At 45.4% G+C, this 16,125-nt stretch overlaps 1 protein-coding gene across 1 annotated transcript; it reads left to right on the top strand.

The window, feature by feature from the left end:
* Positions 1–1,250: 1,250 nt before the first annotated feature.
* arsj (arylsulfatase family, member J) lies at positions 1,251–15,809 on the top strand. Its single transcript, XM_079371351.1, has 2 exons — positions 1,251–2,236; positions 13,816–15,809. The coding sequence occupies exons 1-2, from the start codon at positions 1,926–1,928 to the stop codon at positions 15,212–15,214; spliced, it is 1,710 nt and encodes a 569-aa protein (XP_079227477.1). The 5' UTR covers positions 1,251–1,925; the 3' UTR covers positions 15,215–15,809.
* Positions 15,810–16,125: the final 316 nt, after the last annotated feature.

Here is a 16,125-nt window from a genome sequence, read left to right as displayed (position 1 = left end):
ACCATTTTCCTCGTAAGCATCAGCAGAATATGTAACAAGTGTTTTTGCTCATTGGTGTACCGATCCGATGGGTTAGTTCAAGAAGACACCGTCTTTAGCCCCTTCCAATAAGAAAGCAACACTGGGCAGTCCCAGAATATGTGTGAGTGGTCATTTTATCTTTTAGTTTTTATGACTTGTGTTTTCTAAAGAGCAGTTCACAACATGATCAGAGATCTTGAAGGTGGGATGTGATTGTAAAGACGGTTAACGGAGGGAAGATTTCAAAAGGTCGTCAGGTAACAGTTTGATTCGTCCCAGTTCTGCGTTTCCACTTTCTTCTTCTCGTGGTTCTATGAAGACGTCAGAATGAAAGTCTTAAAAGCTGTGTTTGCTGAGTGGATGTTCTTGCAGCCCACACATCACTCGTCCCCCGTGTACTTCCATTTCAACAAGTAGGATGTGAAATGTATCTCCCCTGGTCTGTTTTTTCGAACGTCTGCGCCTTTTTTCTCCAGAGCCGACACATAAATCAAATGCCCAGTTTCAGGAGTGTAAATCCAGGAAAGAAAAACAAAAAAGCTCCGCCACCAAGGAGCTGCAGGAAGAACAGCTCCAATGAAATCTGTAACCCAGCCAGCACCGACCCTCAGTCCAAGTGTCAGTCAAAGATTGACCACCTGACATAAAGAGAGTTTTTCATAATGGCCGCTGAGCTGATCCTGCATTCTGTTTCGGCTTTAAGCACAAAAAGTGTTCAGACAGATAGTAAGGGATAACAGCCTCATGTCAAGACGAGCAGAAAGCCGATTCATAGAGTTCGAAGGTTCGATTTAGAAACAGGCAGTGATGGAGCGAAGCGTTCCTGCGCTTCCTCGCCACTACAGAAAAGGCTTGAACCTCGACCTCGCCACAGTCAGGAGCCGCCGATCTGTCGACCCTAAGTCTAAAAAGTCCGAGCGATAGGAAGGAGCCAGCCCGTTTAAAGATGTTTCAGTCTGTGATTAAAATCTTACACTCGATCCTGAAGCGCACAGGGACCCGTTCAGAGACGAGCGGCGGCGTTCTAATCAAGCTGTAGACGATTCAGAGCGGATCAGATAACCACCAACATGAAGTGCTCTGCAATAATCTAAAGTCTGCAAGACCTTCTTAAAACCAGTGAAAGATAAAACATACATCACAGGGAGTTAAGAATATTTATAAATCTGCAGTTCCTCAAAAAGTCCACTTGAGGTCCAAAATGTTAAAACTTCAAAGACTTCACAGCTGCTTATTTACAGCCTGCTATAAAACAAAGCTCATGTCTCTCTCCATCATAACTGTGTGTGTATACAAACTGCACTTTAGTTGAAAACATTTAATGAATGAATGTAGATAAGATTATGAAAGCCATTCGACAGTTGTTTGAAGAGTTTCTTCTTCGGGAGGAAGATTTCCGAGTTGCACGTGAACGCACCGTCACTATGTGTCGTTGTGGCTGCAGCAGGGAGCGGAGGACGTCCTCCTCCTCCTCCTCCTCCTCACAGACACGATCCAGTGTTTGGTGTGAGTGTTCAGTGAGCTCTGAGAGTCTGACAGGATGGAGGACATGTGCAGCTGTGAACTCAGTGCACCGGCTGCAGCTGCTTCTCTCTCTGCTTCAGCTGCGGAAACTCTGCGCTGCTGCGTCTTTTGACCGCGCGAGGATGACAGAGTGACGCACATTTAGGTTTTTAACTTGTGCAGGTGTAAAAGACGCACAGAGTATTTAAAGTCTGCCAGCAGCTCTCCACACCGTGAACCTGTCAGCAGACCCTGCAGAGGAGAAAAGGAGTGAACAGGATGCGAACCCGATCTCCAAGCGCCTCTGCACCCCCCGATCATGCGCGCCGCGCTCCGGCCCGCACGCACCGGCGCACCGAGCAGCAGTGACCGCGCCTGGAGCTCTGAATCACGGCTGAAACATGTTCATTGTGTGGGTGCCGCTGAGTTTGTTCCTCAGCTTCATCATTTCTCAGACGTGGAGCGTTCAGTTGTCGTGGGAAAACTGGAACGCGAAGCAGCGGAACCGGGCGAATGAGTTCGACAAGACGAGTTCTCAGCCGCACATCGTGTTCATCCTGGTGGATGATCAGGGCTTCCGGGATGTGGGGTACCACGGGTCCGAGATCAAAACCCCGACTCTGGACCGGCTGGCAGCGCAGGGAGTCAAACTGGAGAATTACTACGTGCAGCCGCTCTGCAGCCCGTCCAGGAGCCAACTCATGACCGGCAGGTACGAAGCAAGGGGCCCCAAACTCGGGCCCTTACATAGCTGAACTTAAACAGTGAATTGTATTCATGTTAACAGCAACAACACGCCTCAAATCCACCTATAAAGCACATTTTAAAAACAGTGAAAACAGATTTTATTTTGTGCATCAGAAGAATTAAGTGATGAATTAAAATATGTTTCCAAAGGTTAAACAGTTAAAAACCTCTCAAATGATGGGTTGGGACCCCCCCCAAACAACCCACAACTAAAAATCAGATGAAGTGCTTCATTTTTAAGATCTTTAGATTTTGCTGTGACTGTAAGTTTGCAGGCGTGTCATAATATTTCATGTCCACAGAACTGATCTTCTAAGTGCAGAACAGCTTCAGACACTTCATGTTTTAATTCCTAAAAACCTGCAGCCTGCAGTTCAACCCTTATTCCTCCTGTTAGCAGCCACACATTTGATTATTTATCCATGAATAAAGATTACAGTGATTACAGGGCAGAGTTGTGTCTGACCGGGGGGGTCATGGGGGGGGGGGGGGGGGGGGCAGGAATCTGTGCAGAGATATTAGAGGGCGATATAATGTATGTTCTCACAAGGGGGGTTGTTGTGGTTTGTCTTTGTAGTTTGCTTACAGTATGTTTCACATCAGCAGTTTCACCTTGTCGCACATGAAGCTCTGCAGAGTCCCCCCCCCCCCCCCCCCCATCTGTCCCCCCCCATCTGTCCCCCCCTCATCTGTCCCCCTCCTCAGCTAAGGAGGCTCCTGCTGGGCACCACAGTTTTCTTGGCGGCAGTCCGAGAGAGGATAATGAGAAAAGTGCGACGACCTCTTTGTTCCTGTGCTCTCTGAAGAAGTGTGTGTGTGTGTGTGTGTGTGTGTGTGTGTGTGTGTGCGCGTGTGTGTGTGTGTGTGTGTGTGTGTGTGTGTGTGTGTGTTGACACAACATCAGATGTGTGTGTCCGTTTCTTGTTGCACACACTTGTTGAATCAGTATGGAGTATACAGGCCTGTGTCCACCTGACCTGGAGTGTCAGCGTCTTCTTAAATAGATCCTGATGAAGAGAGAGAGAGAGAGAGAGAGAGAGAGAGAGAGAGAGCGTGCAGCGTCAGGAGGTCTGCTGCAGGAAAGACGAAGCGCCCGCCGTCCTTTTTCCCACTTTCTCCGCCTCTTCTTTGCTCCTGCAACGAGTGCTTCGAGTTCAAAATCTTTCAAATTTTCAGAAGGACGCTGTTGATGTCGCCGGCGCTCTTTTCAATCAGCCAATCAGGAGGTTGGAAACACAGCACTCATATTCAAGAGATCAAAAGCCGTGTTCAGACTGCAAAGTGACGTAACTCAGCTCAGCACAGTCGTCACGTCTTTGTGCGTCCATGTTGATTGTCTGACAGCGTGTTTCCCCACGCACACACGCACACACAGCGCTGCGCTCCCCTGACCCGGTCTCCTCTGTTCCTACCTCTAAAGACGGTACAGAGGAGGGATCGCCTCCATGCCCAGGTCTGACCATGGCCACAGAGACGGGTCCATGTGGAGGACGTCTGCTAATTTTCTCAAAGCAGGAGTCCAGAATCTGAACGAGAAAAACGAAGAGCTTGATTTGATTTTTATTACGTTAAATTCTTCTTCTATGGATTCAAACGTCTGACCTCCTCTTGCGTCTTTCATTTGACCTTCTAATGAAGCCTGCTCTTGCAGATCGTCCAAGTTTGACCTCAAACTCAACAACGTTACAAACCCCGCAGCCTGTAATCAGCGGGCGCTGTTTGAGGTCATTGTCTCCCATGAAACCTTTGAACGTGGACGGACTCGGTTCGGAGATCAAACGGTGCTGTCGTAGTTACAGAAGCAGTTGTGAGCAGCTGCTGTTGGAACCGCAGCAAAGCCCTTCGAGCCTTCCAGGAACAGATCTCCACGCCGTGCGTCTCCTGGGAAACGCTCGGCGTCAGATAAAAATCTCTTTTTTTTTTTCTTTAAGCTGCTCTGATGAGATTAGAGGCTTAGAGTCAGACGTTTCTGGGTTGTTTTGCCCGTCTTGTCCTGCTGATCAGGGGAGCTGGACCTGCTGAGGCGAGGCCAGAGGTCGCACCGACCAAAATGTCAGATATGTTATTACAAACTTCCTTATGACCGAGTGAACTAGGAGCCAGTATTTCATCACTTTCCTCCCTGTTTGGGTTCCTTTGTAATTAAGTGAAAACCCTTCTGGAGTGTCAGAGATGAACGCTGCAGATCTATAGAGCCGCTGTCAGCGTACCTGTCCAGACAAATCCAGCATGTGGACTTTTCCGGCACATTCCTTTTTGTCAGCTCTTTTTTTTATCTGAAACTGAATCTCTAACCTTTTTGACTTCTTCTCCCGACTCGTGCTCGGCTACACACCTGAAGACAAAGACTCGGAGAAGGAAGCAAATTGGAGCTGGTTTTCGTTTGACATTTCAGACGACGCACGTGGTCTTCATTTGGATCCTCGTGCTCGACCTCATGCAGGTGTTGCACGCTTTTAAAAACAGCAGGCCTGCCACAAAACATTGTTCTTTCCTTAATCTTGTTAAAGAAGATCCGAATGGAAAATCATCCAAGCAGAAAGCCTTTGTTCTTTTTGCAACAGGCCCTCTGAGCTTTCTGGGGGTTTTTTTTTGCAGACCATGAGTGTTTTCACAATCCTGATGAAGTCGCTCTTTCCTGCTCTCTTTACAGGCCGTCTCACATTAAGACCTGAAAATGAAATTTGTGTTGATAAAAGAAGGTCAAAGGAAGCGCCTGAAACGCAGCTGATCGCAGACTTTTGTTTTGTTTCACCTTTGCAGTGAATTAAGTTTGCACGTTTATTCGGAGTCATTCAAAGAATCACAGCGGAGAAATCGACCAGCCGATGTTTGCAGATCCTGTGACTATCAGCTGAGTAATGTTCTCTCTGATACTCGCCGATATAACTCGATTTATTCACCAGTCAAACAGCGTTTCATTTGAGCTTCTTTGGATAAAACCTGCTGTCTCCAGCAGAGGGCGCTATGTGGATTACAACAAGCACCATCACGCTGCAGAGAGAGAGATCAGCTGATATATGTATCGGTCATCAGTTTTGCCTTGATCGCTCTTCATCCTTTTTCCTGAACATGGATTGTTTCCTTACAAACATCAAACACAGACTGTTCAACGCTGATTTATAGTTTTCTGCATCTCGAACAACAAATCTGGCTAAAAATTGAAACCAGACTTAACACCTCAAGCTAATCCGTTTCTTTCCAGGGACATTTTTTTGTTGCATTTGGCACTTTGATTTGATTGATAGGAAACAAACTCAGCATCCAGAGCTCGTTTAAAGAACCTGTGTGTTGTGTGGATTTCAGGGGTTTGAAGCTTTTGAAGTTAGTCCAAGAATTGACGTCAACCTAAACAAAAACACCAGTGTTGGAACTTCAAAATAAAAGCCTCTGCACACTACGAGAGCCATGAGAATACCTCCAGAATTAGAGGCTAGCATATGTCCGTGTTTTAAAATGAGGTCTCCTCATTTAGCAAAGTCTGATAAGACGCTGTGCATAGTTTCAAATCTGTCATCAGTTGAATTATTGACTCTTATCTGAGGTTTGGCAGCTTCTACTGATAAGAAGGATTTCAGTGTACTCAGAAAAATGGCACCAAAATAGGCAAAAATCAACAAGGCAGACAACTTCAGTTGCGGCTGAAGTTAAAGCAAAGAAAAACTCAACTCTGAATACATCGGGTGTCTTTATCTGTCTTCTATATTGCTGAATGATCTGTTGTGACTTCAACAAACCAAAAAAATGAAGAAACAGACCTCAAACAAAGATGGCGTCTTTATTCCAAACAAGCTCCTCTGTCCTCCTTGGACACAGCGCTCGTTTATTAAAGCCTACAGGGTTTAAATCTGCTCAAAACCACACAGAGAGTGTGGTCGCTTACTTGCTCAAAGCAGCTTCTTTTTTTCACTCCGTCTCCGACTTATTCACGCACTCCATCTGTCCACACTTACATCAAACCCATCTTAGCCTCTCAGTCACCCGCTCCTTGTTGTTTCACTTATCTTTCACCTCCTTCTTTACCCCTCGGCCCTCTCCCGTGTTTGGAACAAGGACGGTTCTCGGAGGAGTTCTGTTTGGGTTTGTAGACGGAGAAGTCATTTCCTGGAGGAGTCTGTAAAACAGAGATGGGAAGAAGGAGAAAAGGTCGAAGGTAGATAGTCAGAGAAAGCAAAATGAAGAGCCTGCCGAAAAGACGAGCTAAGTAAGACGAACTACTCCCAGGCTGACTTTGATTAAATGCAGAGCTGCCGAGTCAAGGCTGCTTATTTGAACCATATGTGGGGAGGACGTGGACAGGGAATACAAGACACGGCCCCCGGTCTGTAGCAGCAGGTTGACTCGGGGAACCCTCCAGAACCTCAGTGGCTGCAGCAGCGGCCAGTGCACTTGCCTTGCGGGACTTGAGCGGTGATTTAAGTGTAATGGTGTGTGTGATTGGTTGGCCTCGTGGCTCAGCGGTTGTGTAAATAAACCCAAAGAGATAGCGTGATTACAGCAGCGTTTGAGAACATAAATCTGACTTCTGGTCGAGGCGTGCAGCGGGACTCTTTGGCAGCGTACGATAAGGAATGCTGGGAGTATTTAGCTGCTAACACGTAGCGTTGATCCACGCAGGAAAAAGGTTGCAGATATGTTTGACCTCAGAGCTTTGGCCCCTGCTCGTCTACCAGGGTTGTCACAATACCAGATTTTGAATTGTCAATATGATGGTTTCCACGGCAACAAAAAGACAAGGCTCCCAAGATTGGGCAATTACTTGTATGTTATAGGGATGGGAATGAATATTCTGGACTATCTTACGAAGGATGGTTTGTGCTCATCAGTCCAGTGTTTGTGGATGGAGACATGAGCTAATCACACGTATTTGTTTTGTTTTTTTTAAGCAGGCTGTAAACATGTTCATGTCTGCTGTAAAAACAGGCTGTTTGAATGAGTTTGACAAGTTGGACAACAGCTTGTTGTCCAACTTGTCAAACTCCATTAGCTCAAGGAAGCTTTCTGCTTCCACAAACATAATGGAAGCACGTCTCTAAAATCATCACAGCGACGTCTACAAATGGAAAATGATGTGTAACGAGACAGCCGCTGGTTTCTCTTTGTACTCTCAGCCGCTGTGGTTAAGTATTAAATTCCTCACTGTCACTATCTTGCACTGCACGTTAGCGTTGACTGTCCATTTTTTTTCCTGTTTTTTTTTTGCAAAGTTGCTCTCGCCTTTTGGAATAATTTGTTCCAAAAGAGTTACCTTATCTGCCGTAAAGCAGTTACTGCTGTGATCAGGTTCGCTGTAAACGTTTGGTATGTTGAATAAAGCTGAAGACGTGGCAGGAAAAGTTGCACCTCTGGATGTTGTTCATTATTTTCTTACTTATTTTCTGTGGTAAGGCAAACCTCATTAAACGCTAACTTTGTGAAACTTTGTTTGCTAACCTTTTTTAAAAACAGCACATGCAGGGTCATAAAAAGTTACTAATAATAACGTCAGCAAGTAGTCCATCACTTGTATCCCTCGATTTAAAGTGAACAAAATGTGCAATTCTGCCCTCTGTCCAAAATGGAAAGAAAAACATTGCAAACATATTTGTGCGATTAAGACACTTTCTCGTCCTCTCCAAAGTCATCAGCATCTTATGACGTATCATTGTCAATGGACCCGTGCTTCTCTCTCTCTCTGAACGTTTTTCTAAAGGTTTGATCATGAAAATAATGAGGATGGTCTTATTTTAAAACGTGCCATCAGAAAGAATTGGAGAGTTTGACATCCATAGCTGCTGGTGCTGCCGCCTTTTCATGCTCTGGTTACTTTAAAAGATCCAATAAATCAGTCACGTTGGACACGTGGAGGAACGGGAGGGTAGGAGGGCAGGTCTCCAGAGGGCTGTAGTTACTGCTGTCATTATTTCAAGGCCTCGTAAATACTCAAGACCCAGAACTGTCCTTCAGGTGCCCCTACAAACCTGCAAAGTCAAGGCCTGGTTCTCTTGCGGACCCTTCGTGCGTCAAAGAGAAACTACACAGGGATACTTTGAAAGTCTTTGCGCTCCACCTTGTGCCGTTCTCCGTCACAACCTCAGGCTGGTTTGACTGATTTGTGGAGGGATCACAGGCTGCACTTAGCATGACATTCTCATTACACGGCTGTAACCTTTCGGTATGTGAAAACCAGCAGAGCTGCAGGAGCTGCAAAAGAAGGGGAGACGCTGGGGCTGGAATCTTAAACCTGCACATATGCACGTCTTGATGAATTTGAACATGTACAGTATGTGGTCTTCATTATTCTCCCGTCTTTCCACGTTCTGGCTCAAATCATCCATTCTGTTCACGTCGACTTCCACAAGGTCTTTTTCTCTGTGCTGTCTTGGCATCGATACAAAATGGTTCGACAAATAAAAATAAATGAAGGGAAAGCCAGATGTGGGAAAATGATCCTTGTATAAACGAAAAGAACACAAAAGGAGATTGAAGATAATGGAGCGTGTACGTCCAGAGCTCATTTTAATGTGCTCGTAGCAAGGCTAAATCCCACATGTGATGTAGCGGTGGAGAGAAGGAGAAGGCTTTATGGCAAAAATATTCAAGTAAGCATTTTTCTTATGGCCATATAAACCTGAAGAAACAAGTTAATTTGTTATAAAAAAAAACATCAACAAGGGGACATCAGAAGGGGGCTGCAAGCTGAGCTGATGCTAACAATATTAGCTCACTTGTTAGCTTAGGACTCAAAACAAACAGATCTCGGGCTTAAAACCAGTATAAGAAAGTTTGTGAGGGACTGTCCACATGTATTGTTTCTATCAATATCAGTGGTGATTCCAGAGTCTGTTGGGGCCCTTGGCAAAAAACAGTGAGGGGCCCTTCAACCCACGCTCTTAAACCAATGTCCAGCAGGGCAATAAGAGTGGATGTCAGATGGGGCCCCCGTTTGCAAGGTTTCCTTTTGTCATTGTAAAATTTGCACATTTTCGGCAGCTGCTTTGGGGCCCCCTGCTGGTCTGAGGCCCCAAGTGGTTGACTGTTGACAAGCGGCACCTCTGATCAATATCCATTTTGTAAGTCATGTGTAAGGATTTTATCGCTAGGCCTCAATGAAACGTTTGGAAAGACAAAGTAGTGACCACCAAAGAAACACCTTTCCATGTCAGGACAGGTTGGTTTTCTTGTGTTAATGACGCATTTTTACCCACAAACACATGTTGCCTTCATTCCCATCTCTTGTTAGTGCTATTCATTTGAATGTCATCGCCTGATGATGGACCCACAATGCCCCCTCTATCCCTCAGAGTGCATGTTGCATGGTTGGGTTTCAGAGTCCCCCCCCCCCCCCCCCCCCCACTGCGTAGACCACCGAGTGACAAGAAATTCTTCTCATCGCCTTATCAGACCGAGACCCCGGCCGCTCTGGTCTCATGCTGAATTCACCGACCTGACCTCAGTGAACAGAGGTATCACATTTCAAATTGAGCCGTATTATTACGCTGATGAGTTAAGCATTTTAAAGGTCCTGGGAACTGGGATAGAAATCTGTGGGAATCCAACTTGTAAACATTACAACATCCCTAACTGCGTTTCATTGACATCAAACCCAGATGACAGTTTGTTTCAGTAAAGCGCATCGCAGGACACACAGTATAATTAACCCAGAAAACAAAATGATTCATACAGAATGTCTCTGCCAACCCACAAACTGCCTCCTGAATAAAACAACATAAAACTCTGGTTACACAGTGGTCCTGGTTTCATGCAGAAACACACAGTCAGTGGATAGATTGCTGCTATAAAGCTACCGCTATGATCATATAGTTTTTATGTGTACAGTCTGCTTATTAGTGTTTACATCATGTAAAATCCTAAATGTCATCTGCCCAATGTTTCCTGCAAACTCAAACTCAATACACAAAAGTGGAAACTAAGGACTGTTTGTATCTGGTGGAGCCGAAAGTAAAATAAAAAAAACTAAAGCTGTCAACATTAAAGCGTTAGTCTGGATGTTATTAAAGGGATACTTCACCCATTTTCTTCAAAGTTTTCTTCATGTGATGCAAAAAGCGTCATATTGCATCACATGAAGAAAACTTCAAATACATATTTTTCGCATCTCAGGGCAAAATGAGGGCTGGACTCACGACCATTCAACACTACGACCATGTTTCTAATGATACACAGCTTCATGCAAATGGGTGAAGTATCCCTTTAAGGTCAGAAATTGCCTCTCATGCTCTTTTGGGCCGAAAGTAAAATAAAAAAAAACTAAAGCTGTGAACATTAAAGTGTTAGTCTGGATGTTATTAAGGTCAGAAATTGCCTCTCATGCTCTTTTGTCCCTTCAGACTCCCCGTAGATAGTTGTCTTCAGAGTCTCCCTGTATTTATTTTGTCCCTTCAGGCTCCCTGTAGGTAGAGGTCCTCAGTGTCTCCCTGTAGTCTCAGTGATGCTAAAGAAGGACTCTGCTCCATCTTTGAATGTCACATTTGACTTAAACTCTCAGAGAGCTCAGCTGACCGGTCCTAAGTCGTATCCACCTGACAGATCCCACATTGACCTTTGGTACCGTTCCTTTCAGCTGTATGACCTCACTTTGTGATCCTTAACCACTTCCTGTTTCTGTGCTGAACTTCATCTCCTAACCTCTTAACAAACAGGAAGTAAAATACCCTGAGTTTAAGACAGGACAATTCAAAACGGAAGGTGTAACTGTCTGTCCTCGCAGAACACGACTCGAGCGAATGTCGCCGTCCAAACGAGAATTATTCTATTGCCTCCTATTGGACGAGATGCAGCGTGACACTCCGGTTTAGAGCTTCCCGTTTCTATTTTACTCTCTGTGGTTCTCGTAGAAGAGCGAGGAAGGAAGAGGCCCTACATGGCACTGACTCTAAGTCTGTTATGACACGATGTAACAAAAACTCCTCTCAGGCAAAATGATAGAATTTCAAGCATGCAATTAAAGTTGTGATTAATCACAATTAACCAATGAAATTCAGCGATTGAGTCCACAAGTGTAAAAGGTGACTGCAGTCTGTGGTGGTCTGGAGGGCTGTAACCACGACCATCCATGTCATGACTATTTCTTTTATAGTAGGCATACATTTGTTTGTCCAAATATTAGTACATATGTTCAAACTATTTACATATTTCAAGTAAAGGCCACGTGTTGTGATACTCTAAAAACGTCAAAGAACAACAACCAATCAAAAGTCACTATCTTCCTCTGGGCACCATGAATGTAAGAACCAAAATTACCTAATGGAGGTATGCTACCCTGGCAAAAAAAACCAACAACTTCCCTGATTTCCAATTCTCTCTTCCCCTAATCACACTTGGCTTGCTCTTACTGTTAAAAACTTGTGAGAAGCCGTCATTTCTTAAAATATCTCTTTTGTGTGTGGGAAAGTGAACATTGGTTTTTTCCCTCCATCGCTCAAAGGTTAAGTAAATCTCAACAAGCTGAAGCAGAAGCATCTATAAACCTGCAGAAATACAAGCTGATGGTCTGTCCAGCTGTGCTGAAGGCCGGGTAGTTAGGCCGGGTATTTGCAGTTGCAGTCTGTGATTTAATGGGAGTATATGTACTGTTCTCTGTATTGTTTCTGTTCAAGAGGTTTGGAGTTGTAAATCTTTGTCTTTATTGCTTTGTTTCGAACGCCGCACCAGTCATTCCGTGGTCTAACCCTTATAGGACTCAAGTTCCCAAAGGGGTACAGGAGGTTTACTCGCCCTGACCACCTCCTGGATCTCCTCCAGTTGAGTCCTGCTCTGTTGAAACTCAAACCAGACTCTAATTTTCCCTCCCCGTCCCTGGTGACAGCTCGACGGCACACCGCTAACCTCAGGAGGGAGCAGGGGAGGGTCAGAAAGAGAGGAGACGGGGGAAGAGGCATCTGGCGGCACCAGTTCCCCCGTCTCCCGGGTTTGTTTCTTTCACTCAAAGCAATCAGGCAGAAATGAAGTCAGAGCTTTGAAGAGATTCTTCCAAAGTCCCAGCTGGGTTTCCTCTGTGTCGGCCAAAAACAAAGTCCGTATCAATGATCCTAAAGTCTGCTCGGCTGTTTGAAAATCAGACCACTAATCCCCCAGATCTGTTTTTATTGATTTCATTTAGAGCTCAGTACAAGGGCTGGGTATCCTTTGACAAAGATATCAGAGCTGATAAAAGTTCGTCACAGGTCCAACATATTTTTTACATTCATGGAAATAGATCCAAAAACCAGTCGAATATCTTCTAAATCCCAACTGGCCTGATCCACATTGTTCTGAGAAAAGCCTTAATGACTTGATACACCCCTAAGCTAACTCTGGCAGCAGCCTAACGAGCACCCCCCCCGTGAGTATTTGTCATTTAAACAGTAGCCAACATAGTAGTTATAACAATTGTTTATGAAGGGATCATTTTGTTCCAAAAACATGAAACCAAATTGAAAACAGGCTGATCAAATTGGAAATGATTACCACTAAAGCTAAACATTGAAAGTTTAACACCCTCTATTGAGTAGCAATTTAGTTTTTTTCTTCAGTCTTTAAGGTAACAGCAAATATTGTTCTTCCTGTTTGTGGCTTCTCAAGGAGGTTTTTATATGAACATAATGATCGCCAGCTTTCACCAAGTGTTGAGTTATTGATTCTGGTTTGGGAAAGGGAGAGTTTTTAAACTCTTATTGGGTGGAGACCGTTTATTCCACATGATGATTCATCAACAAATCTGTTAAATGGCTGCAGATAAAGTGCTGCAATCATTTATTTCTAAGTGGTAATAAAAGTGTCCTCACGCTGACTTTTGGGTATACTTAACCCTCTGTTACCGTCTAAAGCAACTCAAGTTTACTGTTCCATCAAAAGGCATTAAAAAAAATGATATGACGAAATGTCTGTAACGAACAGTGTCTGTCCTCCAATCATCAATAGTGCTGTGTTAAGCATCTCTGGCACCACGTCACAACTGTTTCCTGTCAGGTCTTGAGCGACAGGTCTTCTGTGTTTGCTCCCGGCCTTCCCCCCCCCCACCAGAGTAACCATAGAAACCAGTACCCCGATCTAACCTCCTGCTCTGGTTGAGTCCTTTATGGTAGGAAAGATCCAGTCCTCAGTTTTTATACTGGCAGCCTTGCAGTGTTTGGGTTAGTGTATTAGTGTCAGGACCAGCAGGGCACATGATCCCATCTGGACTAGTTCTTGCACAACTGACCGTGTGCATCAGGATGAAGACAAAGGGTTTTAGCATGTCAGCGTCACTTAGTGGGAGAACGTTATGGCGTAATACCCTCAGTTTGAATGGCAGATCATGACATTGTCATTGTGCATCATTAATATTGGCACTTAGGCTCTTTACCAACCTAGCATTGGAGAATTGAATGCTCTTTACAGTTATATGAAGGGTCATTCACAGTGTCTTTGCTTACAGTCGTCATGGTTTCATAGAGGGTCAAGACAGACAATCAGCCAATCAGAATTCCTCATGTATTTACGATGGGAAGTCCAACTTTCATTAAAGGTTAGCATTTTGTTTCTCCATCTCTGACTGGATATGTTTCTGTTTCTGTTTGATAGGTATCAGATCCACACAGGCCTTCAGCACTCCATCATCCGAGCTACCCAGCCCAACTGCCTGCCTCTGGAGAACGTCACCCTGCCCCTGAAGCTCCGGCAAGCGGGATACTCCACCCACATGGTCGGCAAGTGGCACTTGGGCTTCTACAAACGTGGCTGCCTGCCCACCCAGCGCGGCTTCAACACCTTTTTTGGCTCCCTGCTGGGAAGCGGGGACTACTACAGTCACTACAAATGTGAAGGGCCTGGCATGTGTGGGTATGACTTGTATGAAGGGGAGGAGGCCGCTTGGGAGCAGGACCGTGGCATGTACTCAACTGTGATGTTTACACGAAAGGCCATCAGCATCTTAGCCAATCACAACCCTCGCAGACAACCTTTGTTTCTCTACTTAGCCTATCAGGCGGTGCACTCTCCACTGCAGGTTCCTGCACGCTACCTCGAGCGCTACAAAGGTATTCCAAACCTGCATCGACGTAAATATGCTGCCATGGTGTCCTGCTTGGACGAAGCCATTCACAACCTCACATTGGCGCTAAAACGCTACGGATACTATGACAACACAGTCATAGTGTACTCCTCAGATAACGGGGGCCAGCCGTTAGCCGGTGGAAGTAACTGGCCCCTGAGGGGAAGTAAAGCTACTTACTGGGAAGGCGGGATTAGGGCGGTGGGCTTCGTTCACAGTCCACTGTTGGTGAACAAAGGGACAAAGTGTCGATCTTTGGTACACATCACTGACTGGTTCCCCACATTGGTGACGCTTGGTGAGGGGACTCTAGACGAAGATCTGAATCTGGATGGGTATGATGTCTGGGAGGCCATCAGTGAAGGACTCCCATCTCCTCGTCAGGACATTCTCCACAACATTGATCCGATCTACATCAAAGCCAAGAACGGTTCATGGAAAGCTGGGTACGGTATATGGAACACAGCGGTTCAGGCTGCGATCCGGGTCGGTCATTGGAAGCTTCTGACGGGTGTACCGGGTTACAGCGACTGGGTGCCACCTCAGACTTTCTCCAACCAGCGGTTAACCAACCGCTGGCATAATGAACGTGTTCGCTGGGACCGTGGTAAATCCGTGTGGCTCTTTAACATCACAGCTGATCCTTATGAGAGGGTGGACTTGTCTCAGCGTCACCCTGACATAGTGAAGAAGATGTTACTGCGGCTTGCGCAATACAACAAGACCGCGGTGCCGGTCCGCTACCCATCAAAAGACCTGCGCTCCAACCCTCAGTACAATGGAGGCGTTTGGGGACCCTGGTACAAAGACTCGAAGGAGGAGAAGGTGGTGGACGAGAGATACAACTACTTGTTTAACAACCATCTTGGAAAAAGAAAGTGGAAAAACAAGTCAATGAACAGAAAGTTGAAAAGGAAGGTGGAAGAATAACGTACCAGATGTTTGAAAGACTGTGAACGACAGCTGTCTTCTTCTCAGGGATTGACACTTCCTGTTTTAGGATTGTCCTCTTCAGACTCTCCAGCTCCAGTAGTTTTACCTTGACTGCAGTTTATACTGTATTGAAAACAGTGCAGGTTGACCTTTTTTAGATGCCTCAAATAGAGCCCGACTGATATATCTGTAGGCCGATATCTTCAGCCGATAGTGATCTGTTAAAGATGCACCGTTATTGTACCCTTTGTGTTTTCTAATTTTCCTCAGTAAAAAACGTTTTGCTTGGTTCCTGGCCCACACTAAAATATTTTGATTATCTGAACAAACGTGAGAGCGCTCCCACTTGATAACAAATACTGATAGATGAAACAGTTTTGTTCCTATAGTGTTTGGAGAGAACCAAAACAGCAAACCACACACGAACAGATTCATTCACCAACAACCGGAGTCCTGGCTCTCAAAACTTAAACAATCTAATTAAACGTGACTTTAGAGTAAATAAACATGTCCGACGATGCGGAGTAAGAGTCAGCGATAATTCACAGAAATAGACAAACTAGGGGCTGAAGCCGTGGAGATGGCGTAAACATGAGCGTTGTTCTTCCTTCTTCACTTCTTCAGTCGGGCTTCTCAGTTCACAGAGTGCACGCCCTGCTGTCGTGAGCCCCCCCACAGTCCCCCCCCCCCCCCCCCCATCACCACCACACACGCACACACACACACACACACACACACAGCGAGATCAGCTCATAAATGTCAAACATATTCAATATTTTCAGTGCGGCCCCGCTGTCGTGATCGGATCACTCTTAACGGATCACCACCCTACAGGGAAATCTGACGAGCGAAACTTCACCTCAAAAAAACTGGATTTTGATTTGTTTAATTTTAGTTCACATTTGAGG

This window comes from Symphodus melops (genome assembly GCF_947650265.1).
Source record: "Symphodus melops genome assembly, chromosome: 20".
Classification (NCBI taxonomy): Eukaryota; Metazoa; Chordata; class Actinopteri; order Labriformes; family Labridae; genus Symphodus; species Symphodus melops.
The sequence above is the reverse complement of the archived record's forward strand: the minus strand, read 5'-3'. Positions and strand labels throughout refer to the sequence as shown.